Genomic DNA, 23,822 nt, shown 5'->3' with positions numbered 1-23,822 from the left:
TCTGAGGTGCCGTGAACCACAACTCACTGAAAATCTGACCCGACTACCTGGAGACTGTGGAGGGCTAGAACATGCCTATCCGAGCAATGGAACTGGCCAGCTCGAGAGCGCAGGGGACACATTCTTAACCCGAACCAGCCCTTACCCTTAAAAGGCACTCCTGAAAATCGAAAACCCTGGGAATGGGGTCAGGAGTAGCAGAATCGCCGGCTGCCATTTTTAAAGGACTCCCAAGTAATTTGACTCTGCAAAGGTCCTGGCCAGTAACTCAGCTCAGTATCTATCAGTAGGAACTTGGAAGCATTCCATGCACAGGATGGTTAAACGAATGAGTTATCATGAATCAGCTGTAGATTATTTTACCTAACAAGAACAATATGTATTGCTATGAATAGTTTATTTTACTTGAAGACTCTGGTCCAGTCCTACAGCTTTAATACTGAATTACACTGTTAATTGATGATTGGCCCTGATGCTGATTTTCTCAGGAAGAGGCCACATGACCTGATTAATTCTCACAATTTCCACCATTTAGGTTAAAGCCCAATGCTTCCTTCCTGCTGAATTTCACTGTGGTGTACAGGGGCTTCCTGTTGGCTTGAGTTTTTGCCTCCATAATAAAAGTTAGTGTAATTTGAAGACTATAAACTATAGTGTCAAGAAATTTTTAAAAAATGTTCAACAGAGCCAATACCTGATGGATGTTGATCTTTGAATGAGGCTTCATTTACTTCACAGTGAACATTTGTGTATTCCTCTGGTGCAGCACTGTCACTGTTTTGTTGTTTCGAACTGTCGAGTGGTGGTGTAATAAAAGGAACTCCTTGATAAAACAAAGCAATGGGTAAACATATATTTGAAATAAAGAACTTCTCCCTTATTCGGGATTTTCCATGGTTGGATGTCCTGCACTTCGCCCCCAAAAACTTTTCAAATCTGTTGAATTTACATTGGAACACCAAGGACTGGAATTCATAGATTTAGGAAGTTCAGATTTAGGAAATCCCTCTCACCATATGTAGCCTCGCGACCCTGAAGGTTGACCCTCCCCTGTCCTTCGCAAATCTCGCCACCGACTGTAACCCAGTCTCCACCAGAAGCAGGCGGTACAGTATCCAGGACAGGACCTTTATCAGGTCCGAGGTCCAGCGACTCTTGCAGGAAGGGATCATCGAGGCTAGTAATAGCCCCAGGCAAGCTCAGGTGGTGGTTGTCAGGACCGGGGAAAAGAACCGGATGGTTGTAGACGACAGCCAAACCATAAACCAGTACACACACCTGAATGCGTACCCCCTCCCCCGGATAGCGGACATGGTTAATCAGATCGCACATTACCGAGTCTTCTCCACGGTGGATCTGAAGTCCACATACCACCAGCTCCCAATCCGCCCGGAGGACCACCACTACACGGCCTTTGAGGTAGACGGCCGCCTCTTCCACTTCCTTTGGCGTCACAAACGGGGTCTCGGTCTTCCAAAGAACGATGGACTGAATGGTGGACGAGTACGGGCTGCGGGCCACATTTCCGTACTCGGACAATGTCACCATCTGCGGCCATGACCAGCAGGACCACGACGCCAACCTTCAGAAATTTCTCCAAACCACCCAAGCCCTCAACCTCTCTTATAACATGGAGAAATGCGTTTTCCATACAACCAGACTAGCCATCCTTAGCTATGTCGTGGAAAACGGAGTTCTAGGACCCGACCTCAACCATATGTGCCCCCTCCTGCAACTTCCTCTTCCCCACTGCCCCAAGGCCCTGAAAAGGTGCCTCGGGTTCTTTTCCTATTACGCCCAGTGGGTCCCCAACTATGCGGACAAAGCCCGCCCACTGATCAAAGCCACCATCTTCCCACTGGCGGCTGAGGCCCTCCTGGCCTTCAGCTGCATCAAGGCAGATATTGCCAAAGCCGCGATGCGTGCGGTGGACGAGTCCGTCCCCTTCCAGGTGGAGAGCGATGCGTCAGAGGTCGCCCTCGCCGCTACCCTCAATCAGGCAGGCAGGCCGGTAGCATTTTTCTCCCGGACCTTCAACGCCTCCGAAATTCGACACCCCTCAGTCGAAAAAGAAGCCCAAGCCATCGTGGAAGCTGTACGGCACTGGAGGCACTACCTCGCTGGTAGGAGGTTTACCCTCGTCACCGACCAACGGTCGGTAGCCTTCACGTTCGACAATACACAGCGGGGCAAGATCAAGAACGAACTCTCCACCTATAATTACGATATAGTGTATCGTCCTGGGAAGCTCAACGAGCCCCCAGATGCCACGTCAAGCGGCACGTGCGCCAGCGTGCAAGGTGACCGACTCCGGGCCATCACGATGACCTCTGCCACCCGGGGGTCACCCGGCCTCTCCACTACATCAAGGCCCACAACCTGCCTGATGCACGATCAATAACTCCTGAAGCGAGATTGGATGACATTTGAAGGCTTTATTGAACTAAATGTTTCCCCCAGCAGCGCAGGTACAGTATGCAGCAGCTAGGGAAACACAGACTCTTATACTCCGCCTTACTGGGTGGAACCAGCAGGAAGGCTTCACCAATGATCTTACAGTATCAGGTACCTCCAACACCAATGATCTTACAGCATCAGGTACCTCCAACCTAGATACCATAATATCCCTAATCCCGACTACCACATTCACCCCCTGTTAAAAAAAAAGAGTCCGGTCGGGGTGGTGGTCTCGCGTGATACAGTGGTGGAGGTTATGGCGGTACCCGTCAGTGGTACAGTGTTTTGCCTTTTACATGTCACACAAATTATTTACAGCTATTTATTTACAGGTACATTTCATAATGAAGCTATTAGTCGATCGGGGGCCCTGGTCGTCCTCTGTGATCTTCGCAGTTTCGGTGGTGATACAGGCGCCGGCTCGGACATCCATGACTCCAGGAGCATGGCTTCTTCAGCTTCATCACCCCTGGTGGGGCCAGTGGAAGGATTGATCCCCCTGGGAAAGGGGCAGCCGTAGGATGCGCCGGTGGGAGGGTGGGTGGGGTTGGTGAGGGGTTTGTGGGTGGGGATCCAGTGGGCGCCAGGTCCCGGAGGGAGACCGTATCCTGCCGGCCGTTTGATACGCCACATAGGCGTACTGAGGGTTAGCATGAAGGAGGTGTACCCTCTCGACCAGCGGGTCCGACGTATGCGCCCGCACGTGTTTGTGGAGCAGAATGGGTCCAGGAGCTGGCAGCCAGGTTGGGAGCAAGGTTCCGGAGGAGGACTTCCTAGGGAAGACAAGGAGACATTCATGAGGTATTTCGACGATCGTGGTACACAGTAATGATCGAATGGAGTGGGGTGCATCGGGGAGGACCTCCTGCCAGTCAGAGACTGGGAGATTCCTGGACCATAGGGCCAGTAGGACGGTTTCCAGACCGTTCCGTTCTCCCTCTCCACCTGCCCGTTTCCCCGGGGGTTATAACTGGTCGTCCTGCTTGAGGCAATGCCCTTGCTGAGGAGGAACTGACACAGTTCGTCACTCATGAAGGCGGACCCCTTATCGCTGTGGACGTAGGCGGGGAAACCGAACATGGTAAAGATACTGTGGAGGGCTTTGATGACGGTGGCTGTGGTCATATCAGGACACGGGATGGCGAACGGGAATCGGGAGTACTCGTCAATCACGTTCAGGAAGTACGTGTTGCGGTTGGTGGAGGGAAGGGGCCCTTTGAAGTCCATGCTGAGGCGTTCAAAAGGGCGGGAAGCCTTCACCAGGTGTGCTTTCTCTGACCGGAATGTGAAAATCCTGCCGGCCAGGTAATGCCTCCAATGCCGCACAGCTTCTACTATGGCTTGGGCCTCCTTTTCAACGGAGGAATGGCAGATTTCGGAGCCATGGAGGGTGCGTGAGAAGAAGGCCACGGGCCTGCCCACTTGGTTGAGTGTGGCCGCCAGAGCTACGTCGGATGCGTCGCTCGCGACTTGGAAGGGAAGTGATTCATCGATTGTGTGCATCGTGGCCTTTGCGATCTCTGCCTTTATGCGACTGAAGGCCTGGCGGGCCTCTGCCGACAGGGGGAATACCGTGGATTAGATTAGTGGGCAGGCCTTGTCCACGTAATTGGGGACCCACTGTGCGTAATATGATAAAAACCCCAGGCAACGTTTCAGGGCCTTGGAGCAGTGTGGGAGGGGGAACTCCATGAGGGGCGCATGCATTCGGGGTCGGGGCCTATGACTCCATCGTGCACTACGTAGCCGAGGATGGCTCGACGATCGGTGCTGAATACACATTTCTCCTTATTATACGTCAGGTTAAGGACACTGGTGGTATGGAGAAATTTGCGGAGGTTGGTGTCGTGGTCCTGCTGTTCATGGCCGCAGATGGTGACATTGCCGAGGTATGGAATCGTGGCCCGCAAACCGCACCGGTCAACCATTCGGTCCATCTCCCGTTGGAAGACTGAGACTCCATTTGCGATACCGAAGGGAACCCTTAGGAAGTGGTAGAGCCGCCCATCTGCTTCGAATGCAGTATACTTGCGGTCGTCTGGGCGAATGGGGAGCTGGTGGTAGGCGGATTTGAGGTTCACCGTGGAAAAGACCTTGTATTGTGCGATCTTGTTGACCAGATCAGATATGCAGGGGAGAGGGTACGCGTCGAGCTGCGTATACCTGTTGATGGTCTGACTATAATCGATGACCATCCTGTGCTTCTCCCCGGTCTTTACAACCACTACTTGAGCTCTCCAGGGGCTGTTTCTAGCCTCGATAATACCTTCCTTCAGTAACCACTGGACTTCCGACCTAATGAAGGTCCTGGTGGCGACGGGTTTGCAATCAGGGGTGAGGTTTGCAAAAAGGGAAGGCGGGTCGACCTTGAGGGTCGTGAGACTGGAGACAGTGACGGAGGATATAGGGCCGCCGAATTTAAAGGTTAAGCTCAGGAGGTTACATTGGAAGTCCAGTCCCTGGAGTGTGGCAGCGCAGAGGTGAAGGAGGACGTAGAGTCGGAAATTCTTAAACTCTCTTCGCTGGACTGTGAGGTTAGCTATGCAGTACCCCTTGATCTCTACAGAGTGAGACCCGGAGGCCAGGGAGATTCTCTGGTTAACTGGGTGTACAGGGAGGGAGCAGCGCCTTACCGTATTGGGGTGTATAAAGCTCTCTGTGCGTCCGGAGTTGATCAGGCAGGATGTCTTGTGTCCGTTGATGAGGACCGTCGCCGTAGCGGTCGAAAGACTTCGGGGCCGAGACTGGTCCAGAGTCACCGAAGCGAGTCATGGCAGAAGCTGGTGGGATTCCTCGGGTGGTATGCGGTCATCCGAATCGGGGTCTTGAGACTCCAGCCAAGATGGCGGCGCCCACGGGTCGCACACGGCCGGGGGTGGGCAAGATGGCGGCGCCCATGAATTGCACGTGGTCCCTGGGGAACAAGATTGCGGCACCTGGGGTTTGCACGTGGCTCACGGGATCGAAGATGGCGGTGCCCAAGGACCGCACATGGCCTGCGATGAGAGTAATGGCAGTGGCCTCGGTTCGCCCCCGGAGACAGCGGCGACCGCCCGGGCCTGGCGTACAGCCACAAAATGCCCCTTTTTTCCACAGCCCTTGCAAGTTGCAGAGCGGGCTGGGCAGCGTTGCTGGGGATGCTTGGCTTGCCCGCAAAAATAACATCCGGACCCCCCGAGGTTGCCTGGCAGCCGCGCGGTACAAGCTTGTGGGGGGGTTGGGGGATGCGTCGGAATCGGCTGCGGGTGGGGTCCACGCTGCCCATGGGGCTGCCGCGCGGTCGGGGACATACGCTCGGGCGTTGCGGGAGGCTACGTCTAAGGATCTTGCGAGGGCCCGTGCCTCCTTGAGACTTAGCGTCTCTTTTTCCAGCAGCCGCTGATGGATCTGAGAGGACAGCATACCTGCAACGAAGGCGTGCTGGATTAAAAGTTTGGTGTGGTCATTGGCTGAAACCTGCGGACAGTCACAGTTCCTATCTAGTACCAGCAGTGCGCGGTAGAATTCGTCTCGCGATTCCCCCTGGCAGCTAGAAAATGTCGGGCGTAAACCTGACTTACTGGGCGAATGTAGTGTCCTTTCAACAGGGTCATCACGGCCTCGAAACCGTCCACGTCTTCGATGAGCATGTGGATTTCTGGGCTCACCCTTGAGTGGAGAACTTGCAGTTTCTGATCCTCCGTGGGTGTAGATGTGGCCGTCCTGATGTATCCGTTGAAACACGCCAGCCAGTGTTTAAAGGTCGCCGCTGAGTTTGCACGATCAATAACTCCCAAAGCGAGATTGTAGGACAATTGAAGGCTTTATTGAACCAGATGTTTCCCCCAGCAGCGCAGGTACAGTATGCAGCAGCTTGGGAAACACAGACTCTTATACTCCGCCTTACTGGGCGGAACCAGCAGGCAGGCTTCACCAATGATCTTCCAGTATCAGGTACCTCCAATACCAATGATCTGACAGCACCAGGTACCTACAACCTAGGTACCGTAATACCCCTAATACCGACTACCACACTGCCCTGCTCCACTGAGAAGGTTAGGGCCATGCCCAAGGACTTACAAATCTGCATGGAGTGTAAGCCGCACTTCTATCGACCGGATAAGGCCCACCTGGTGAAGGCATCCCGGCCCTTTGAGTGCCTCAGCCTCGATTTCAAAGGGCTCCTCCCCTCTACCGACCGCAACGCGTATTTTCTCAACGTCGTTGACAAGTTCTCCCGCTTCCCCTCTGCAATCCCTTGCCCCGACATGAACGTGGCCACTGTCATTAAGGCCCTACATAGCATCTTCACCCTGTTCAGTTTCCCCACTTACGTCCATACTGATCGGGGCTCCTCGTGAGCGGCGAACTGCGTCAGTACCTACTCGGTAAGGACATTGCCTCGAGCAGCACTACCAGTTACAACCCTCGGGAAAACGGACAGGTGGAGGGAGAGAATGCAACGGTATGGAAGGCCGTCCTCCTGGCCCTATGGTCTTGGAATCTCCCAGTTTCCCACTGGCAGGAGGTCCTCCCCAACGCGCTCCACTCTATTAGGTCCCTCCTTTGCACAGCCACAAACGAGACCCCTCATGACCGCTTGTTTGTTTTCTCTAGGAGATCCACCTCCGAGGTCTCGCTTCCGTCCTGGCTGAAGACACCGCGGCCCGTCCTACACCGCAAACATGTAAGGAGCCAGAAGTCCGACCCCCTGGTCGAGAGGGTCCAGCTCGTTCACGCCAACCCCCAGTATGCCTACGTGGCGCACCCCGACGGCCGACAGGATACGATCTCCCTTCGGGACCTGGCACCCGCAGGTTCCCCTACCATCACCCCAGCCTACCTTGCCACATCTGGGCATGTTCCAGAACCCGCCAATTAGAGTGGGCCGGTTAGATAACGCACCAATTTGTGCCCGCCGCGGATCCCGATTTTGCCCTCTTCCGCAATTTAAACGGCACGCCCTGATCCATGCCGGGCACAACACGGCCCTGAAACCGCACCCAGCATCTCTAAAGTCAGATATTTCTGGATCTTGAAGGAGCACAGAGGGGTGGAGGTTTAGTCAGGGAATTCCAGTGTGTACGGCCGAGGCAGCTGAAAGCAGGGACACCAATGGATCATTATCAGACCAAAATTAACATTGAGCCAAAGAAGAAGATACTACGATGGGTTACGTAGATGCATATTTTTGTTGTAGCAGAGAATATACATTCGGACGAAATATTAAACTTTACATATCATGATCATGTAAGAAATCATATATCACACCTTTGTTTGGTCCAGTCTTTGAGGCCGCAATGGCTGAACATGTACCTTTGTGAGTCTGTTGATTTGAGCCACGTCTTATGTTATTCCATGCTACGATTAGAAAAAAATTCAACGTTATATAAATGATGCGTCTAAGGTTCATTCTAGCTTCAAATTGAGGCAAAACTAAAAATGTTAATGTGCTATATATCAGGAAGATTAATTACATTACTACGACAGAAAAATGCATTCTTCATCGTCTGACAAGAACGATGAAAACAAAATAGTAAGAAGGACTGAAGCTAGTAAGAACTCCACGGAAACCTTTACTCTATTGAAATCAATGGTGGTACTGAGCAACTTTCTGTTACGATGTAACTTTCACCCTAAAACAACAACCAACCTTGTGAGTCAGTCTGCTTTGCAAAAGCTGACCATGCAGCAGAACGTTGCTGATCGTCAAGGCCTGCTGGTGGACTTCGGAACAAAGTTCTTCGGTGTCTGCGAACTGCTGCTCTCCATGGCAGACATGAGGTACATGTTACTATTTCACATTGGAGACATGGACATTGAATCCATTATAGGCGCACCTTCATGTGAATCCCTGAATTTAGTAAACCGACTATGCATATCAGAAGATTGCTGGCCACCTGAATACTCTAGATCCCTACAAGGTATTCGAGTGCAGGTTTATGGGGATTCGGAAGAAATCCAGGTGAAGGGTGACAAATCGGATGAGGAGACGGAACAGCCAGCGAGCATTCTGTAATTCTGGCAAACAGTCTTCAAGAACGTGCACGGGCTCCGTGGAATGATACAGGAGCGTGACGAGCCCGTATTAAAGCATCTACAAGATGTGAATGTTAAATGGACGGAGCATGAAAAGCCGTGGAGCTTCACTCTGGAGTTTACATTTGAGCCTAATGAGTATTTCACAAATGAGGTGACCACGAAAGTATATCAGATTGACTGGCAGCCGCTCAATGCATTCTGTAGTGAACCGGAAATCACGCCATGCACCTGCTGCAAAATCGACTGGAGGGAGGGCAGAAATGTCACGATGAGAAGAATTCAAACCACAGCACAAAGGTCGAAGCACTCCAAGGACAGCGACAAGAACTGTACGCAATGAATCGTTCTTCAATTTCCTCAGTCCCACTGAAGTTTCACGGAGTGGAATTTTAAGCCAAGCTTCGGCGACCAAACAAAAGGCTGACTTTGAACTTGGCACACTATTTTGTGAAGAAATAATTCCGTATGTGATGTTATGTTTTTCAGGTGAAATCATTGCAGACGATGCTGAATCCGATGACGACTACCTCGAATATCTGCTCGACGATATTGATGATGATGCAGAACATGAAGGCATGGAAGCTGAGACAGATGAAGACCACAATAAAGTACTTGCAAATCTCATTTCCAGCAGCACAGACAAGACTCCAGAAGCACTGCTCTGGTGGTCTGAAAGGAATGACGAGGAGGTCATGGGCGATGCCCAGACTGCGCTGGACTCTGTGAAGAGCCAGAGTTTGGAGATGGAACATTTAAAAATTGAAGCTGCTGATACAACAGAAGATCAGCCAGTGACGGAGCCAGAGATGGAAGAAATCATCACGATCTTAGTAAAACCGGCCATGGAGGTATGTTGTGACTCATTCCAGGTCTTTGAAACGGTTCCTGTAATTAACTCCCAAACCATCGACAACACCAATGACGAATGGGTATGTCATAATATCCACTCATATATATGATGAGATGCAGACAGGCAGTGATTGACACATAGGATGACCAATGAACACACAACACAGAACAACCAATCAGCAGACAAGACACCACCACTATAAAGCCCACAGGGCATTACGACTCCCGCTCTTTTCGGGACCCAGACACTGAGGCAGTCAGAGCGCACAAGTCAGTGGACATTATTGCCATGTGGTAGCTAGTAAGTCTGGTCGAACCAGTAAGAGGTCGTCAGTAGGATTAGTAGAGTGTCAACCCACAGCTGAACATGTACAGCCGTTCGTAGTTTAAATAAAACCGTGTTGGATCATCTCCGGTGTTAGACGTTTGTTTCTAGCTTCCCTGTATCCAGTTGCAGTCAACATCAAACCAACCCGCCTAACACATCAGGGAGGACATAGATGACGACTGTCATGACAGCGACTTGGAGATTGCAGTAGTAGGCAATTCTGAGACTGACCCTGAGTACGAGCTGATGATAATTAAATTTTACAGCACCACAGACTATTCACACATTTGTGAGTTTGACCAAGCTAGCCCAGTGCCTGGATCAGCTCAGCCAGAGAGCATTGTCATCTTGAGTGATGACAAGCAAGCCAACGAGCCAAGAAGGGGTGATACCTGAAGCCCAGTTCCAACCTTCACTCAGGCACCAGAAACCAAGGTGTTCCAACATGTCGGTGAGGCCACAGAAGTGGGCACGGTCATACCACCCAAAGATGACGCAACACCTGAAACTCTGCAGACCTCTCAGCACACGGTAACAACCAGCACCATGACAGAGGCTGCTACGAAAAAAAACAAAGGCAAGAGACGCACAAAAATCCATCATGGTGTTCTCAAAATAAAGAGGAGAAAGAGGAGAAGACTAGGAGATCCAGCTCATTCCACCAACAACGGAAACAGTGGCATGTAGCAAACAGCATCATGCAAGGAAGCGAGAATGAAAGCGACTGGTAACACAAGTATGGCAGTCATGGACACAGACCTTCCAAAGGCACGGAACGAAGATCAAGAGAAACAAGAGGCCGGCAGAGAAACTAGTCTTCGAAGAGGCTGTCAACAGCTCGAATGAGGTGATCCCGTGAGGGAGGCATAATGATCTGTGCAAAGGAAATGGTCACTTGCCAGGCATAGCACTTTATGGACTTCTTAGTAAACCCCGTTTACTCTATTAGCCAAATATCATGATTGTATAACGTTTAAAGATCAATGTCACTTGTAAAAATATTTTAATGTTTTGTGAGGAAGGGGGATGTGGTGATATGCCTTTGGGCTATATCATAGATGGAAGGTGTGCAACCGCCAACCAGCAGGTGGCGGTCTCAAGACCAAGGTCATGTGACCAGTGCCTCCCATATAAAGGTGGACACATCCAGCCATCTTCAGAAGAAGATTGAAAGGGTAATAAGACATACAAGTGAATGGTCGATGCTGGCTGCAGTTTCCAGATGAGTAATAAGCAGACTCCATGATAACGTCCTCAGTAACAGATTGCTTACCACACGAGACTCAATAAAAGATTCTGGTTTGGACAAGGCGAGGTGTTTGGTGGATTCCTTCGTAAGATATAGAGGACCAAACACAACACTGGCACACTCAATGATTCCCAACCTCTTCGAGTCGCATCCCTGGCTGGGGGATGGCTCCTGGATGACTGGGAAATACGCTGCGGTCGTGACTGATGATGCCTATTTGGAGGCCTCAGACCGATGTGGAGACCTGCCACAACATGGTCCATGCCGCGACAGGAGCATGATCGAGCGGTGCTTCGGGCTCCTAAAGATGCGGTTCAGGTGCCTGGACCGCTCTTGAGGGGCCCTCCAGTATGGTGCTGGGAGGGTCACAACATTGCGCAGCAGAGGAGCAAAGTGCTGGAGGAGGAGGATGAACACCAGGCCTCCTCCGATGAGGCAGATGCGGGGGAGGGCGAGGATGGGCAGGATTTGGGGCACAGGAGGCCGCACAATGTACGCTCCAGGGACAATGAGGGATGGGATGCTCTGATATTGCCTCCAGGTTCACTGACAGTTTTGTTGTTGTAGAAGTCCACAAATACTGTCGGAATCGGCGAATGGGCGGAGAATCTCCATTTACGACTGAATCGGGGGCGGAACCTGTTTTCGGATGCTCCGGCCCCTCCAAAAAGGCATAGTTGATGAGTACACGGCACGCTGTTGAGACAACCTCAGGATGGTGCCTGAAGGCTCTCCCCTGATGCTCCGCCCCCGATGGGCCGAGTTCCCAAACTCGCGGGGCACATGTGCTCTCAGTTTACATGAACCTGGCATGGTGGCAGCGGACTGTGTCCAGTGCCGCCAACAGTCAGATGGGAGCTGTGCTGTTGGCCGGGAGGGGGGGCTTCGGTGAGGGCTGGAGGGACTGGTGGGGGGTGGTCTGGTGGTGGCGAGGGGGTGTCTAGGGGGACATTATCTGGCAGGTCAGGTCTGTGCACAGGCGGCGCCATGTTGTATGGCTCAACCGCTGCAGGTCGTCGCCATGCGCATTCTCCAGGCGTCTATATTGGGAAGGTTGCGCGTTTTACGTGGCGCGGCTGCTAGCCCCTCACTGGTCAGAGCATCAGTGCGGGGGCGGTACCACCATTTTCATCGTAAAACCAGGTACATCCTCCGGACATAGTCTCAAAATCGGAGGATCCAGCCCTTAGTCTCAGGATCGGAGGATTCCGCCGCATGCATTTAAAGGAATATTTTGTGTCGGTAGCACAGTGGTTAGCTTTGCTGCTTCACAGCGCCAGGGACCCAGGTTCAAATCCAACCTTGGGTCACTGTCTGTGCGGAGTCTGAACATTCTCCCTGTGTCTGTGTGGGTTTCCTCCGGGTGCTCCACTTTCCTCCCACAAGTCCTGAAAGACGTGCTTGTTAGGTGAATTGGGCATTCTGAATTCTCTCTCTGGGTACCCGAATGTGCGCCGGAATGTGGCGACTAGGGGATTTTCACAGTGACTACATTGCAGTGTTAATGTAAGCATACTTGTGGCACTAATAAAGATTATTATATTATAAAACTGTTTAGAATCTTTGTGGTAACCATTTAATTGACCCTTCTCTATGGATCACAGGTAAGGCATTTCACCTGACCACAAGAGACTCAATAGCTCGAATTATTCTTGCACTGCTGCCGATCTTGAAAGTGGAAAGGGCCTTTACTGAGGCAGATAGTGGTGTCCCTGAACCCCCCTGCCTTCTAGCCTCTGCCAGAATTAAGTTGTGGATGGTAAGGCCTATGGTTGACCTTCCTGGCCCACTGCTAATTTGGCCAGTTAATGACCACTTAAGGGGCTTATCGTGTCACCACTGGCTGGCATTAACCCAGCTGCAGGTGTGCTTGTCGCCATTTTGACATGGACGACAGCTAAAACTGTCCAGTCAGCTTCTTACCTCCAGGAATGGGGCCTGGGGGGGGGGGGGGCCTTGATCCGAGGCACTCAAAATTGGGAGACGTCCTGTGAGCCACACCCTGCCCTCGCTGCCAAAACCCTTGCTGTGATTCCTGCCCTGCAAATGCCCTCCGCCCCACACTAACTAACTGTGGCCTGGGTCGCTCCGTGATCCTGGGACTCCAGTGCTTGCTGGCAGCAGCCACAGTCTCCCCAGTGGTGCTGCTGAGCACATGAGCTGCCGGCCCCTGATTGGCTGGAAGCTCTCGGTGGGCAAGATTCCTATCCGCAGGGTCTTGATTTAAAAAAAATATTTTTATTGAAAGATTTTAATTTTATCACAAACAAGCATATCACACACATAGTCCGACTCTACAGTTCTTTCTACCCAAATAACAGAAATAAATATGACAAATCTTTGAATTCAACCCAGACACTATGCAATTGAACCATACATTTGTAGTAGACATCTTGCCAGGGTGGTTAATGTTTATAGATTGTGACAGGCACATTAGATTTATGATTAAGAAAAGAAAGAGAGAGAAAGAAAAAAACAAAAAGCCCTGATGCCACCTGAGGAGTAACAGAGAGGGTAGTCCCAACAAACAGCACCTCAGGGCGTGGCCAACAGAAGATGGTGAGGACTCGTTTGGGGACTTTGCCCTTCTTTTGGGGCGTGTTGCTGTAGTGCTGCTTGTAGACCCCCATTCCCCTTTGTCCCATACACCTATTGCTTTCCCTGTGTTCTGAGTGCTACCCCTCCCCCTCCCCTCCTCGTCCCCTCCTTCCCACTCTCCCCACCCCTCCCAGCCCCCCAAGGGTCTTGATTCCAGGGACGTCTCCGCTGGCCCCAACACTGCCTGATTGGCATATGTTTCAGAGGACCTTCCCAAAAAGTGCAAGTGTCACCTCCTGGTTCTCCAGCGGCAAGTGGGACCCCTGAAAACTCCAGAAATCTCCGTCAAATAACTCAGGGCAGTACCTAACCATAGGAATTTGAAAACATTCTCTGCACAGGACAGTGCAATTAATGATTTATCATGAATCAGTTGTAAATTATTTTACCTTTAAAGAAAGATATGTGTTGTTTTGAATAATTTGTTTTACTTGAAGCCTTCAGCTTTAATATTGGCCACTGACTTACCTTGATAATTGCCGATTGGCCAGGTCACATGACCTGACGGCTGCCCTCTGCATTCTTCATGCTGAATGACATTGATGTACACAGCGGCTTCCTGTTGGCTTGAGTTCTCACCTATGTAATATAAGTTAATGCAATTTGAAAGACTGTGTTTTCTCACATGTTCATTGTAACAACTGGAATCAATACAATATTCAAAAAAGAAAACATTAATTCATGCAAACAAGATGTCATGCCACATGTCACCATGGTTTGAGCTGGTTATTGTCTTCAATGATATTATAAATGTCAACATATTGCCATCAGAAAATACTTAATATTAGGCTCAATGCATATGTAAAATATTTGTGAAATATAATGTTATGCCAGCTAGACTTTGTTAGACTCTCGCTTTGAATTTAAGATAAAACAGATCATGCTGGAATGAGCAATGTTGTGAAGTTGTCCTGAACTCAGCCTGGTGAGAAATTTGGAGCCAAGTCAAACCCTACTGAAAGTCAGGTGTAAGCTGTAACACTAAAACACAAATGACAAGATGGCAGTCGGGGGGGGGAGAGAGAACGATAGCGGCCGGGAAGGGGGGGGGGGGTGACGATAACGGTGGGGGGAGGGCTGTCTCTCAGATTCTCAGAGGCAGCCAGGCCAAGCGTTGAGGAAGAAGGTCCACAAAATGTGCTGCTCTGCCAAGCAGAAGAAATAGTTATTTCTGGGTTAACCTGGACTAGTGAGAACAGAGCCCATGTTCAAGAAAACAAGGATTGTGAAGAGGGAAAGATCCTGGAATCATCAGAGGGTACCTTGCGACGCAAAGTCCACTCAATTACGCTCAAAGGGTAGGGTGCAGGGGCCTTTATTCAAGGGACTTTGCTTCCCTTCATTATCATTGCTCTGCGATTCCCTCCATGTGATGCCCCACCTTAGCCAAATAATTCTGGTTCAGTTCTACATCTTTAGTGATGAATTACCCTGATAATTGGCGATTGGCGCAGGATGGTGATTTTCTCTGGACCAGGTCACATGACCTGACGGCTGCCTTCTGCATTCTTCATGCTGAATTACATTGATGTACACAGCAGCTTCCTGTTGGCTTGAGTTCTCACCTATGTAATAAAAATGACGTAATTTGAAGAATGTGTTTTGTCACACATCCATTGTAACAACTGGAATCAATGCAGTATTCCAAAAAGAAAACATTCGTTCATGCAAACAAATTTTCATTCCACATGTGTGGCACCATGGTTAGCACTGCTGCCTCACCTCACCAGAGACCTGCGTTTAGTTCTGGTCTTGGGTGACTGTCTGGAGTGTGCACATTCTCCTCATGTCTGTGTGGGTTTCCTCCGGGTACTCCGGTTTCCTCCCACAGTCCAAAGATGTGTGGGTTAGGTGGATTGGCATTGCTAAGTGGGCATCTCATGGGCAGCGGGCAGAACAGAGGATGGCCGCCCAGGGCAGCACAGGTTAAAGGGGAGACATGTAGCAGGCAACCTCCACTTCTGATGTACTGCCTGGGGTTACACCTAGGAGGAGCGGCAGGCCATGCAAATAAGAGAACACTTGAGTTGGCATGGGTGTAGCACATGGGCGAGCACCAACAGTCCATGTGTATGTGTGTGTATATATGCACGTATGTGCGTATGTGCATGTGTCCATCCATGACACATGAACGGCCCGCATGGCGTCACCTTCAGAGAGAAGTGGCAGGGCACGGGGCCAGAAGTACGAGCTTGCCTTGCATGACAACTTACCCAGTGAGTGAGTCCTTAGCTTTCACCATCTCCCTTGCACAACGTAGGTGGCATGAAGAGCTGAGGGACAGGGAAGGGGTAAGCGGTTATGGGGGGGGGCGGGTTCCTATTTGAAGTAGGAGAGAGGGGAGTGGAGAGGTGGGATAGAGCAGCGGAGATGCCGGTGGCAAATCGGGAGGTGATGAAGTCGGCCTGTGTGCGGCAGCCCTGTCATTAGCCATAACCTCAGTGAGTAACGCTTGTCGCCCAAGGGCCAACCCCTCACCTGAGAGAGTGCCACAAAGATGCCAGGAATCTCAGTGCGCCAGGATGTCAGCATTGTGCATGCTGCCTGGGCACAAACGTGCATGATGCGGGAACATGCATTCCATTGATCATCCCCTGGGCATGGGGCATGCCAGTGATGGTGATGAATCCTGCTGCCTGGGATCTGGTGTGTTTGGTCCAGACTGAAGGTTATATAGTCCAATGCACGGGCACATAGGGCATCTGTCACATGGTGGATGCACCTGTGTACAAACCTCTGCAAATTCCCACACAGGTCCTCACTCGATCCCTGCAGTGATCAAGATGCACAAGATTTCGAGCAACCGTCACCATGACAGGCACCGGGAGTGCGTGTCCTCTCCCAAACCACCGCGATACCAGGTGTGCCGCGATCTGGCACAAGTGGCGCATGGTCTCCCTGGTTAGCCAAAGTCTCAACACCACAGATGGCCTGGCAGCTCCTTGGAGGACAGGCGCCGATGGCATATAAGTGCCCTGATGCAGTGCCTACTCCGCACCCTCTCTTCCGCCTGTTGGACAGCCGGCACTTGAGCCTCACCGGCTGGCCCCTGTTCTTTTGGGGCAGGCTGCTCTTATGCAGGGTCCTGCCTGATCTGACCCTGCTCCTTCAGCCTCCGTGCTTCTGCAATGGCAGCAGCGGCCAGGTAGACAGCGAGCATAGCTGACTGTACTCTGAAATTCATTCTCTACAGTGTGGTGGGATGGGAAAGAGAAGGCACGTTAGCAAGATGAGTATTCCCTTGCCCATCCAAAGCCACCAGGTTACATAGTCACCTTGAGTTGTACTGCTGGGCCACTCTCAACAAGTCGCATCCCCACCCCTCACCCAGCCCTCTCGATATGTTGTGGTCCGCATTCCACTCCTCCCCATCAGTGAGTGGTATTGTGCCTGTGATGTGGAGAACCTCTATCCTCACTACCCATCCCTGTCAACAGGGGTACCTGTGGATTCCGCAACCATGTCAGCGATAGGCTCTGTGGCACCTGTCCTGTTTCCCCAGTGGGGTCTCCTGTAGGTCTCCTCACTGAGTGGGCCGGGTGTTATTCCGCCAGCAGGGGTGCAGCTGCTGTGCGGTGGAGAAGGTCACTGTGTACCATCAATCACCTCCATGCTTAGAGGCTTGTGTGTGGGTAGGTCCTACAGATGGGGGTGAGGCAGGGAAGTGTGCCTCTGCTTGGAGCTGAGCTGCAGTGCGATGTGGGTCCTGGGTGTGATTCACAGGTTGTAACAACCTGACTGGGGTCAGGATGGATGGGAGTAGGAGGGCGGTGGACAGACTGGGCTTGGAGTCAGCTGGTGGTCTTGCGGAGTGGGCTAGCTGACAGTGTGACTGGTGAGGCCTCTGCCCTGAGAGAGGCAGTGTGCCAGGGAGGCTGCCAAAGGCCATGGTGCATGTGTCCTTTGTTTGGGGTGAGCTCTGGAATTCCCCTGCTTCCTCTGCAGTGGGGCTGAGCTTCTGATGAGTACACTGAGGAGTGGCAGCACCTGGTGGCCCCTGATTAATCTTGACCACGCCCATCCTATTGATGGGTCAGCTGGGGTCTGAGGGTTTCCACAGGTGCAGCCTGGGTGGGTTTCCAGATGACCAGAGGCTCTTTGAGTATTTACAGGACAAAGTGAACAGTCAGCGGAGTGAACAGCCAGTGGCCTATAAGTAGCACCAAAAGGGTGTGTTTCAAACCACGTGCTGTAGCAATGGCAGTCGGTGCCAGGCCACCCCAGTCCCAAGGGGACACCGAGTCCATGGACTTGGCACCAAGTCATTCCTCACTATTCCCCCCAGCCCAGGCAGCCACCCCCCAGCTTGACAATTTTGGAGAGATTTTAAGAGTATTCTTACCTTCTCTCTCCACCTCAACAGTCATGGCACCCGAGACCCACTTGTAAATATTTGCACCAATTGGTACCCGTGTGATTTCTGCTGAATACGGGTGATGGATCTCGGAGGGGTGGAGCATGAAGTGTCCAACTCGCTAATGCTACTAAAATCCATTCAAATGACAGTTTTGCATGGACCTGCCAGTGGAGGGAGCAAACTTAGATTTCACCACTAGCAAGGGGGTCAGAGAATGGCATTGGAATTGGCGACGGCGCAAACCTGATTTTTTGACACGATTCTCTGCCCAATTGTGATTCTTGCTTTTGGCAACACAAAGCGGAGAATCAAGCCATTGTTTCTTCTCTGGAACATTCCCAGCCATTGCATTTGTTTTAAATGCAGCATAAAATATAATTTGTTACAGGTTATTTTGCAACATATTCTAAAAAAAAGGTCAATTGCATTCATAATAACAGAGGTCAATGTCAACCGACTTAATATGCTGCCATTCCACTGGCTCAAACTTCAGTGGTGCTGATTTCAATGGGCTGGGTTTTGCTCTGAGTCGGGGTGGACTTGCCTATCGACCCCCTTTGATGTTTTTCACAGCAACGTATGGTAATCAAATATTCATAATATCATGTCAGAGCATCATTATAGCACAGAAAGAGGCCATGTGACCCACCAAGTCCATGTGGGCCCCATCAAGCGATCCAGTCCCATTCGACAGTTCTAACCCCGAGATAAACACTCAAACATTGCACCAACCCCTACAAGCATCTGCGACCAATGTGAACAGAAAATACAACTGGGCACCTCCTTAGCAATTTGATTGGAGAATCAGATTCAACAGAGCAAAATCCAGCCCAATATCAATCTTTAGTCCAGGAGGAGGTCTGGAAACAACCCTAACAAAAAGATTCATTGTGAGTTTTTAAAAAATCTATCTGCATAACGTTTCTGTGATCTTGGGGAAAGAGATGCAAATCCTCTCCCAATAGAGCAGGAGATAATCAAACATGCGGGCTGGCATGATAAATCACACAAAGTTTCTAACTTGGAGACCAATTTCTGCTGACACGGTTGTTCTCAGTCGAGTTGGCAACATAGTGCTAAAATTAGACTCAAGGATCTCTGAGCTAAGGAGAAAAGCATCAACCAGAGTTGCTGCTCATTTGCTAACTAAATATCACTCCAGGGAATTGCGAGAGTGCATACACGATATTTGGAGAGGAATGAGCTCCACTGTAATGGTTTCAAACATCCAGACAATAGCACTAACAAGCTCACACATAAAGAATGTCACTTGGATCAGGCACTGGCAGAGAATCCTTCAACACATGTGTTACCTTTAGACAGCAATTAGAGTTAAGATATACAAATCAGAGGGGTATTCACCCAAAGAAAAGTGTCATATTGGGCAGGTTTGGTGGGGTATTTCGTGTTGGCTGCAATGACGAGGTCACGGCCTGTATTCACCCATACTTAGTATAAAAATGAGCCCTCACTTGGATCTCGCCATGCCAGGCTCACTCACCATCTGATTCACCCAACCAGCTAACTAGGGGAGCTGTTTTTAAACTCTCCCTCAGCATTCACTCCCAGTCAACACATGAGGATGACAGCGTAGAGACCTGCTCCTCACTTTGGGTTTGCCGACTTGGCCAGGCTTCTTGATGCTGTAGATGAGAGGCGGGGCATCATGTTTCCCTGAGGGTGTAGATGATCAATGCCACCTGGGAGGCAGTGGCAGCTTTCCAATGTTGAAAGAAGATGGACCACCTCCAACGAGTTCCAAGGGTAAGTTACTATCTCTCTCGTGGCACGACCGCTCAATTCCCCAAACCCTCCCACCAACCCACTGGCTCACACCTCATACTCTCCCAACATCCAGGCTTGAACCTCAGAATCCCCTGGCATCCACCAGCACAATCCCTTCATGTCTAGGTCCAGTGCTCACATGTGCCATCTGCTATAGATCCCCCTGACCCTTCAAACGTGCGGCTCAAAATGTCCAGCAGGAGAAGATAGTCCCTAATAAAAGGGAAACTGGATTAAGGAAAATCCAAAGGCATTTTATACAAATGTGAAGAGCAAGAGGGTAGCCAGAGAAAGGGTTGGTCCATTCAAGGATATTGGAGGGAATCTATGTATGGAACCATAAGGTAGATAAGTCCCCAAGGCCTGATGGGATCTACCCAGAATACTGCGGGAGGCAAGGGAGGAAATTGCTGGGGCCTTGACAGTAATCTTTGTAACTCATTGGCTGCAGGTGAAGTTCCAGAGGACTGAAGAGAATCTAATGTTGCTCCATTGTTTAAGAAGGGCAGCAGGGATAATCGAGGAAATTATAGGCCATGAGCCTTACGTCAGTGGTAGGGAAACTATTGGTAAAGATTCTTGGAGATAGGATTTATTCACATTTGGAAACAAGTCATGGACAGCGTGGTTTTGTGAAGGGGAGGTCGTGCCTCACTAATTTGATTAAGTTTTTCAAGGAAGTGACAAAGATGATAGATGAGGTAAAGGCAGTAGATATTGTATACATGGACTTCAGTAAAGTCTTTGACAAGGTACCTCATGGCAGACTGGTACAAAAGGTTAAGTCACATGGGATCAGAGGAGAGTTGGCAAGTTAGACACAGAGCTAACCTTAGGCACAGAAGACAGAGGGTATCAGTAGAAGGCTGCTTTTCTGAATGGAAGGCTGTGACTAGCGGCGTTCCACAGGGATCAGTCTGGGGCCTTTGTTGTTTGTGGTGTATATAAATGATTTGGAAGAAAATTTGGAAGAAAATATAGCTGATGTGATTAATAAGTTTGCAGGCGACACAAAAATTGGTGGAGTTGCGGATAGTGAAGAGGATTGTCAGAGGATACAGCAGGATATAAACTGGTTGGAGTGTCGGGCGGAAAAATGACAGATGGAGTTTAATCTGGACAAGTGTGAGGTAATGTACTTTGGAAAGTCCAATGCATGTAGGAATGACACAATAAATGGTAGAACTCTTGCGAGTACTGACAGGCAGAGAGATCTGGGTGTGCATATCCACCGATCGCTAAAAGTGGCAACGCATGTGGATAAGGTGGTCAATAAGCCATACGGCATGCTGGCCTTCATCGGTCGGGGTATTGAATCTAAAAATTGACAAGTCATGTTGCAGCTGTACAGGACCTTAGTTAGACCTCATTTGGAATATTGTGTACAATTCCGGTCGCCACACTACCAGAAGGATGTGGATGCTTTGGAGAGGGTACAGAAGAGGTTTACGAGGGCATTATGGTATGAGGAGAGGTTAGATAAACTCGGTCTGTTTGCATTGGAACAACTGAGGTTGAGAGCCGACCTGATAGAGGTCTACAAGATTATGAGTGGCATGGACAGAGTGGATAGTCAGGTGCTCTTTCCTAGGGGAGGAGAGTCAAGTACTAGGGGGACATAGGTTTAAAGTGTGTGGGGAAAAGTTTAGAACTGATGTGTGAGGCAAGTATTTTTACAGCGGATGGTAAATATATGGAACGCGCTGCCTGGGGAGGTGGTGGGAGCAGGTATGATAGTGGCATTTAAGGGACATCAAGACAAATATATGAATAGGGTGTGAATGGAAGGATATGGACTACATGGGCGGGATTCTCCCGTACGCGGCGGGGCAGGGGGTCCCAGCGCCAAGGAGTGGCGTGAAGCACTCCGGCGTCGGGCCGCTCCAAAGGTGCGGAGGATTGGGGTTAGGCCGGCCCCGGAGTGGTTTGCGCCATGCCGGCCGGCGGGGAAGGGGCTTGGCGCCAAACCAACCGGTGCCGAACGGCCTCCGCCGGCTGGTGCAAGTTGGCGCATGCGCAGGAGCGCCAGCGTGTGCTGGTGTCATCCCAGCGCATGCACAGGGGGGGATCTTCTCCGCATCGGCTGTCGCGGAGGACCACAGCAGCCGATGCGGAGGAATAGAGTGCCCCCACGGCACAGGCCCGCCCGCAGATCAGTGGGCCACGATCGCGGGCCAGGCCACTGTGGGGGCACCTCCCGGGCCAGGTCCCCCCGGGCCCCCCCCCCCCGAGGCTGCCCGCGCCGCCAGGTCGCGCCGGTAAGTACCTACTGTAATTTACGCTAGCGGGACCGGCTGAAAGCGGGCGGCCATTCAGCCCATCGCGGGCTGGAGAATCGCCGGGGGGCCCGCTGCCAACGGCCGCCGACTGGCGTGGCACGATTCACACTCCCGCCAAATCCCCGGCGCCAGAGAATTCGGCAGCCGGCGGGGGCAGGATTCACGCCGCCCCCGGCGATTCTCCGACCCGGCGGGGGTTCGGAGAATCCTGCCCCCTAAGTGCATCCAGTTTTAGTTTAGACAGGTACCATGCTCGGTGCAGGCTTGGAGGGCTGAAGGGCCTGTTTCTGTGCTGTATTGTCTTTGTCTTTGGAAAGGGCAAAGACGGCGTGGAATCCCAGAGATCCCAGTCTTCATCCCATATGAGGAATGGGCCCTGGTAAGTATGGGTTTTCTGAGGAGAGAGCAGTGTCCGATAGCAAGGGCGGCCTGTGCCAGAGAGTTATGGATCTACTGCCCCAAATGAACTGTCTTAATTGTGTGTTGATGGCGCGATATCCTTCCTTCTCACTGACCACACGTCCATTGTCTTGCAGGATCCCCATCTGATGAGGATGGGCCTCCGGAATCATACTCCTCCCGCCAGCCAAGAGAACACCTCGGAGCTCGGAGGAGAGCTCCGAGGATAACATCAACGATATGTCACAGCTATCACCTGCACCTTCCACTAGCACAGAGACGCACACCTCGGTGGGTGACATTAGTGTACACTATCGGGGGCACTCTCTGGTGAGCACCACACAGTTGCAGATGCACAACAGGTGGAGACAGCAAGTCGGAGGTCTGCTGGTGACCAGGAAACAGCTGTGTCCCAGCCAGATGTTGAGCCTCTGGACAAGCTTCTCCCAGAGCTGATGTAAATGATGGGACACAGCTGTGAGACTCAGGAGGGGCTGTCAGCGACATTTCAGCAACTGCAAGGTCGCTTTGAGGAGTCCCAAAGTTTTCAGGTGCAGGGCATGATTCCGGCAATGCGTGGCACCCTGGCCTACACTGCTAGGCTGGTGACCGTAGTGGAAAACCTACAGCATGATGTCCGCATGTTGAGTGGTGGTATCCAAGGCATGGTTCAGTCAGTGATGGCCATGGCTGAGGGCATCTACATCATGGATACATGTGCCATACAGCATGGTAGCATTGTGGATAGCACAATCGCTTCACAGCTCCAGGGTCCCAGGTTCGATTCCGGCTTGGGTCACTGTCTGTGCGGAGTCTGCACATCCTCCCCGTGTGTGAGTGGGTTTCCTCCGGATGCTCCGGTTTCCTCCCACAGTCCAAAGATGTGCAAGTTAGGTGGATTGGCCATGATAAATTGCCCTTAGTGTCCAAAATTGCCCTTAGTGTTGGGTGGGGTTACTGCGTTATGGGGATAGAGTGGGGGTGTTGACCTTGGGTAGGGTGCTCTTGCCAAGAGCCAGTGCAGACTCGATGGGCCGAATGGCTTCCTTCTGCACTGTAAATTCTATATCTATGTAATATGGTACAGACAATGGGGAGCCTCCAGGACTGGCAGTGACAGATGATTCAGAGGCCTCTGGAGCTCAGACCAGTTGCACCTCCCTCCCATGTAGTCAGCCAGGGCCCTGCGGGCACTCTCAGGGAGGAGGAAGGGATGGAGCCCAACCCGGGGCCTTCCACCAAGGAGACTATGACAGTCTTCAGTTCTTCTGAATTCTCCCTTCCTCACCCCGGCACATCTTAAATGCAGCGGGAAGAATAGGGTGGCGACTTCTGGTGATGGTGATGTGCTGAGCAGATGTACATCAGGTGGCTCTCCTCCAGACCAGAACCAAATAGGCACTTTCAGGTGAATCTTACCCCAAACCTCAAAGGCAAATTTACCTCAACTGTGAAAAGAAAGCAACCACACAATAATGCCAGCAAACGGGAGCTCGAGGG

The 23,822-nt window shown here is 51.2% G+C and overlaps 1 protein-coding gene across 1 annotated transcript in view; it reads right to left on the bottom strand.

Annotated features, from left to right (window-relative positions):
• The window catches only part of LOC119962984, a 104,064-nt gene that overhangs the window by 10,197 nt on the left and 70,045 nt on the right, over positions 1-23,822 (bottom strand). Inside the window, exons 6-9 of the mRNA XM_038791407.1 lie at positions 14,933-15,067; positions 13,971-14,081; positions 7,708-7,797; positions 695-823 (exon numbers count right to left, since the gene is read on the bottom strand). Coding sequence (XP_038647335.1) covers positions 695-823; positions 7,708-7,797; positions 13,971-14,081; positions 14,933-15,067 — 465 coding nt within the window. The remainder of the gene's footprint in view (positions 1-694; positions 824-7,707; positions 7,798-13,970; positions 14,082-14,932; positions 15,068-23,822) is intronic.

Source organism: Scyliorhinus canicula, chromosome 3, assembly GCF_902713615.1.
Source record: "Scyliorhinus canicula chromosome 3, sScyCan1.1, whole genome shotgun sequence".
In the NCBI taxonomy this organism is placed as follows: Eukaryota; Metazoa; Chordata; class Chondrichthyes; order Carcharhiniformes; family Scyliorhinidae; genus Scyliorhinus; species Scyliorhinus canicula.
Note: the sequence above shows the minus strand (reverse complement) of the source record. Positions and strands in the feature narration are given on the sequence as shown.